The 6,005-nt window shown below is 36.3% G+C and overlaps 2 protein-coding genes across 3 annotated transcripts; one reads left to right on the forward strand and one right to left on the reverse strand.

Annotated features, from left to right (window-relative positions):
- Positions 1-213: 213 nt before the first annotated feature.
- On the forward strand, positions 214-3,760 carry ndufc2 (NADH:ubiquinone oxidoreductase subunit C2). Of its 2 annotated transcripts, none has more exons than XM_016463070.1 (3): positions 214-473; positions 933-1,076; positions 1,416-1,573. In XM_016463070.1, exons 1-3 carry the CDS (start codon positions 335-337, stop codon positions 1,463-1,465), a joined length of 333 nt encoding a protein of 110 aa, XP_016318556.1. In that variant the 5' UTR covers positions 214-334; the 3' UTR covers positions 1,466-1,573. The 2 variants fall into 2 exon arrangements, with proteins under 2 accessions (XP_016318556.1, XP_016318565.1); XM_016463079.1 differs by lacking the exon at positions 1,416-1,573 and adding an exon at positions 3,741-3,760 and having other exon boundaries at positions 215-473.
- On the reverse strand, positions 3,011-3,619 carry LOC107670456 (mid1-interacting protein 1-B-like). The gene has a single exon (XM_016463062.1). The coding sequence runs from the start codon at positions 3,530-3,532 to the stop codon at positions 3,116-3,118; it is 417 nt and encodes a 138-aa protein (XP_016318548.1). The 5' UTR covers positions 3,533-3,619; the 3' UTR covers positions 3,011-3,115.
- Positions 3,761-6,005: the final 2,245 nt, after the last annotated feature.

Below are 6,005 nucleotides of genomic sequence, written 5' to 3' on the forward strand. Positions count from 1 at the left end.
TTCCAATTTAAAAACAAAAAATTAATTGAGCTTCACTGTTTACAACATATATTTGGCATATAGTTAAAATATATTGGTCCGGGAAAAAATAGGAGTATAATACTACAAAAGACTTGCACAAAATAAGATAAGCTTGAAGTGGGTCTTAGAAGCGATTTTCACATTTAGATCGAGCAGATGCTCTCTCCGGAATACTTGTATATCCGCCATGTGTTTCTCACCGGACCGGTTTTCATTTCCGCCTAAACATTGCCCTTGGTTTCCTCTAGGAGGTGATATGGAAAGTTGAGTGTCAAAGGGATTCTGACTTTAGACGAGCCTGTTATTTGTCACAATGGGGCTTCTGCCTGACGAGGCGAAAGTTTTGCCTCCTCCGGGGATCGTCAACAGAAACTCAGTGTGGTTCGGGCTGTGCGGCTGGGCGACCGCAATGCTGCACAACAGTTTAAACCGCAGGCCTGCGCTCAAAGCCGGTGAGAACACAGCTACACCAATGCATTTATAATAAACTAAATCTCTAACATCAACACATTGTCGTTTAATTTCATAATAACAACGAAATAATGCGTTCCTCGTTGAGTTTAACGTTACTTACAACAACCCTTACACAAATCAACTGTGGTGGCAACATATATATGGTGCTGAATGAATACCACATTCTTGATATTTACATGGTTACTACATTTTATTATCGAGAGCAGTGGAATTGCTATTGCACTCCTTCTTATCACTTAAGCCAATAATATTGCTAGTGACTGCATATCACTAGCATATAGCACTATGTATCTAACTGACAAAATGTCGTGTAAAATTAATGCAGACATCATACCATTTTTTCAAAAAACATCAACAAATGTAATGCCCCTCACCAGTAAAGATCAGCAAGCATAATTGGATTATGCAAACATGTTTTTGTTTTGTTTTTCAAACAGGTGTTCACCGCCAAGCGCTGTTCATAACTGTTGGATGGTTCATTGGCTATCATCTCACAAAGTTTGAGAATTATAAATATGCCACACTGGACCGGGACATGAGTGAGTACATCCGGCTGCATCCTGAGGAATTTCCAGAGAAAGGTAACAGCACATGGAAATCCAGCCGCATTAGTGTCTTGAGGTTTCCTTTATATTAAAATGATTGTGTATGTTGTTGCTAGAGGTCGACCGATAGTGGATTTTGCCGATACCGATAGCTAGATTGGACCACACTGGCCGATACCGATTAATGAACCGATAGTTTTAAAATTGATACTGAACAAAAACTAAAATAGTGCGTTATTAACAAAAACATTACTGAACCACTAGTAGTAGTAGTAATAATAATAATAATAGTAATAGTAAATGTTCGGTTGACCTCTAGTTGTTGCCACAATACTTTCAATCTTTCAACTATTTTATTTCACTTTCTCAAACCAGCACTGAAGACATTTGCTGAAATCGTGGAGCCTTTTCATCCAATTCGTTGAAAGGATGTACTTGTCACAAAGAATGTGAAGACTATTGTTGCAAATCTGGTTGAACAGACTTTACTGTTATAAACACTCTTATATTGATTTATTAAGTTGTGTCCTCAATGTCATTAAAATGTCTGAAAAAAATATCTGATTTTTTTTTTTTTTTTTTCAATGCACAATTAGTTTTTACATTACCACATTAAGTGAAGTAAACTTCAGCCGATTTCCCGTGTGCAGGGAGCAGAGAACAGTGAACACTATGTAGGGAACATGTCAATCAGAACAGTTCATTCATGGAGCTCGTAACGAGCTGGTTATCTAAATCAGGTGTGAGAGACATGCAAAATATGCAGAGCGGGGGTGTTGCGAGGACTAGGATAGTTGTCATACGGCACGTCTCTGAGGAGGCTGGGAAGCAGGATGGTCTGCTCCATATTGTGCACTGCTGTGCTGTAGCGCCTCAGGGCCAGCAGCAGGGAGCTTCGGCTGAGCTTGGCATCAGCAGACTGCATGGTTGCTCGAGGTGGGTTTCAGGCTTGATTAGATGGTGTAGCAGATTATTTCAGCTAGGCTTCGGCATGGATATTGTTTTACCGATAGCCTGTCTCATGCAATAATGTGCAATCGCAGGACTTTTGCAACACATTCAGTTGCTCTTGGTTTACTTTGGAAGATTTCATCTACTTCTCGTTTGACATAAATTCATATTTAAAAACTGAATTATTCCAGTGAAAGGAGCACGTAATATTATTACAGGACTTCATGTATAGTGTGTCTGTGTACGTCAGGGTTATTAACGTTAACAAAAACTGTTAAAAAAAAATTTGTTTTTGTTAATTGAAATAAACCTGAAATAAAATAAATTATAGATAAATAACTAAAAAGATAAATTAAAACCAGATATGTTACTTTGGCAGCTAACTGAAATAAGTTTAAGATGAAGCACTAAAATTACTAACTGGAAATAACTAAAACTGAAATAAAAACTCTTAATTTAAATAATAATGTTAAAATTACAAAAGCAGAACAAAATTAAAATGTAAACTAAAAATATAAGAATAAACGCCAATTCAAAAGATATTAATAAAATCTAAAATATAGCACTAGTGTACGTACAGTAATTTGGCAATATTACAACAGTTGCCTTTTATTATTGGCTTAAATTTGTTACATCTCGATTTCACAAGCACATGTTCTGGTCATTTTGACTGACATTTTGTGAATTCCTTTTACAATATATGATATGCACATTATGTACAATTGCATCAAGTCAAAGTCTAAGCATTTCAGTTATCTTGTGTATGTAATTTACAAAATTGTGTTCATTAAAAAACAAATCACATAACTTGCACTGCAAACCCTAATATTTAAAGGGAAGCCGTTTGTCTATTTTAAAATGTAGTAATTTCCAAAGGGATTTATAATTGTTCGCTTTCAATCATTACACAGAATGCAAGCTAATAGTACAAGCAGCCAAATGTAATGGACGAAAAACATTAATTTAAATATTAAAGAAGAAATTATTTTAAATACACTTCTAAAACAAAATGATTTTTAATATTTTTTATTGCATGTCACATAGATAGTGACAAGGACGTAAACAGCTTTCCAGGTAATTACAACCTATCCCAACATGGATTTTTACACAAGATGTGCTGAATCCTAACGACTGATGCCAACGATGTCCAAATATTTCTCAGTCAAGTCCTGGGACTTCTTCGTGAGCGTTGCCATGACTGTGAACAGGCCTCGCAGATGGAAATGGAAAAGCGCCTCGAGCTCGGCCTCCAGCAGGGGCTCCAGAACTTTGTGCAGGGTGGCGTGACTCTTGGCCTTGGCGTCGTCATGTGGGATGAGGCCGCTCTCCACCGTGTCCTTGATGGCTTTCAGCAGAAGGTAGTACTCATACAGGTCCAGGCTGTGGTCGGCGGCCTCACAGTCCGGATCGTTGTCATACGGCACGTCTCTGAGGAGGCTGGGAAGCAGGATGGTCTGCTCCATATTGTGCACTGCTGTGCTGTAGTGCCTCAGGGCCAGCAGCAGGGAGCTTCGGCTGAGCTTGGCATCGGCAGACTGCATGGTTGCTCGAGGTGGGTTTCAGGCTTGATTAGATGGTGTAGCAGACGGGGCCTGGATGCAGTGCAAAATCTGAAGAAAGAGGCTCTTTTTATAGCGTGTCTGACAGGGGCTGTGTGGGACAGTTATGCAACATAGTGGCCTGATCTGCTAGTGGTTGAGTTCAGTTAAAGCACCCCCTTTAGCTAAAACACCCCTTATTTCTTTACAGCGTGATATTCTGGCTGCCATGCTGAGATCGAGCAGTTTACTGAAGGACACTGACCCCAGAATGGTGATTTACATCAGACCATCCCTTGTGAAAAAAAAAGAAAAGAAATGTGCTTAATTGTATTAAATGTGCACTCATAGTGCACTTCACGCCTAAAGAGTGTTTTTTTTTTACTGTACTTGCAGATAATATAAGCCTAAAACTGAAATAAAAATCAATCAAACCCAGATAGTAATATTAAAAAACTAATGTAAATGACAGAATCACATTTTAAAAAGTACTAAATAAAAGTATTGAAGGGTTAGTTCACCCAAAAATGAATTTAGGCTGTGTTTTACTCACCTCCGATGCATCTTAGGTGGATATGACTTTCTTCTTTTAGACGAATCCAGTCGGAGTTATATTAAAAATTGTCTTTGATCTTTCAAGCTCTATCGTTGCACTCAACGGGTGTTGCGTTGCTTCAGTCCAAAAGACGTGAAATAAAAAGCACCCTTCCATAAAAAAAAGTGTCTCACACGGCTCCGGGGGGTAAACAAAGGCCTCCTGTAGCGAATCGATGCGTTTTTGTAAGAAAAATATCCATATTCAAAACGTAATAATCACTTGAATCTAGCTTGCGCTCACTGTTGTAAACGGAAGGAGTTCCGGGGGAATGACGTATATGAGGTCGGCTTTGCGCATGCGCGGCTCAGAAGTGACGCACGCGGAGAGATCGAAACAAAACAACGGTCACTAATTAGAAGTACAAAACGAGGATTTGTAAAGAAGAATGTCGGAGGATTTCGATATAAGCCAAGAGGAGCCTAATTTTCATTTTTGGGTGAACTAACCCTTTAAATAAAAGCTAAAAACTATAATAGGATATAATACTAAAATATAAACATATTACGAAATAAAAGCCTTAAAGTGTATGCTTATAACAGTTTTTAACACACTTAAGTAAAAAGTGGACTCTTTTAAAAAGTGCATTTTGTAATGTCACATGTTTAATTATCACAGTGCATTTTAAATGATTGTTTTAATAATTATTTGCCATGCTTTAAAGAACTACACTTATTTTGATTTTGACATAATAAAGCACAAGTAAAATACTTGATTAAAATTGTAACTGTTATTTGATATTACCTTTAAAGTAATATATTTTAAATGTATGGCAACCGTATTCAAACAAATGTGTAATTATAAATATATTTAAATACATAAATACACTCCAGTTTCTGAAGAAATGGCATTAAAGTATATTTTAGTTTAATGCTTGTCAGCACATTCAGAAGTACACTTTTACCATATTTGAAAGACATGTAAAATTACATGTAAAGATGTACTTAAGTCCTTCAGTGAGTCAAAAATTGTAGTTTAATTGTAAGTTTAATTATAAATAGCATGCAATTAAGTGTCCAAAAATATTACATTCTGCTTGCACTTAAGATTTTTTTTCCATAATAAGTACTCATTTTAAAAGTATCTGTGGTTTAATTCAAGTCTAAAATATTATTTAACACCACTGAATCAACTTCAATACATGAACTTATACCAACAAAAATGTATGGGTTAAATCAGGTAGAAATATAGCTCTTTTAAGGGAACAGTTGCAGGTTACAACATTTTACAGTGTATTCTACTTGTTTTCCACACGGGATTTATTTCTCAAATCAAACAAGATCTCTTCAAGTGACAAAACTGTATCATACATGAAGAAGTTATCATCTGATAGCCTAACTAAAGAGGTTATATGCACCAATGTTGCATTAAATGTGCATGCTTTATTTGCCTAGGATTCTACAGCATTGAAAAGCTATAAATGGACAGATAAATATGATCTAAAAGTATATTTCAAATCAATTAGAGTGCAATGACATTCAAGGTCAGATCTGTTTGGATTGGCTCTGAACTGCGATTGCACATTTACAGATGCAACCTGACTGTACAACATCACTCATATTTGGAAATAACAGTCAGACTGTTTGCACAATGTCTGTGATGAAATAAATCCTCAGACTCCAACATTTCTAAGAACGCAAAATGGGGTTATGATATCTCTTTAATCAGACTTCTGGCATTGGAAGTTCAAGCTCATTTCAAAGAGTAAAGTTCAATTCCAAATACAATATAATGTATAATATTTGATATAATATTCATATTATTTTAGAACTGCTCTGCTGCATACAGTACAACAGAAGCATAGAATGACCAGGGGCTGTGAATTGAAAATATTTAATATGAATTTTAAAAAAAATGTTTGGAAAGTTAGAGTATTTGCTT

This window comes from Sinocyclocheilus anshuiensis, unplaced genomic scaffold (genome assembly GCF_001515605.1).
Source record: "Sinocyclocheilus anshuiensis isolate Anshui unplaced genomic scaffold, SAMN03320099.WGS_v1.1 scaffold513, whole genome shotgun sequence".
NCBI classification, from domain to species: domain Eukaryota; kingdom Metazoa; phylum Chordata; class Actinopteri; order Cypriniformes; family Cyprinidae; genus Sinocyclocheilus; species Sinocyclocheilus anshuiensis.

What these genes read in the sequence shown, in the direction of transcription:
- ndufc2 (XM_016463070.1), top strand. Translation starts at nt 335, where the DNA reads ATGGGGCTTCTGCCTGACGAGGCGAAAGTTTTGCCTCCTCCGGGGATC. An exon ending in CAGGCCTGCGCTCAAAGCCG is followed by an intron (nt 474 to 932) that starts GTGAGAACACAG and finishes TTTTTCAAACAG; the next exon opens with GTGTTCACCGCCAAGCGCTG. An exon ending in TGAGGAATTTCCAGAGAAAG is followed by an intron (nt 1,077 to 1,415) that starts GTAACAGCACAT and finishes TTCTCAAACCAG; the next exon opens with CACTGAAGACATTTGCTGAA.
- LOC107670456 (XM_016463062.1), bottom strand. Translation starts at nt 3,532, where the DNA reads ATGCAGTCTGCCGATGCCAAGCTCAGCCGAAGCTCCCTGCTGCTGGCC.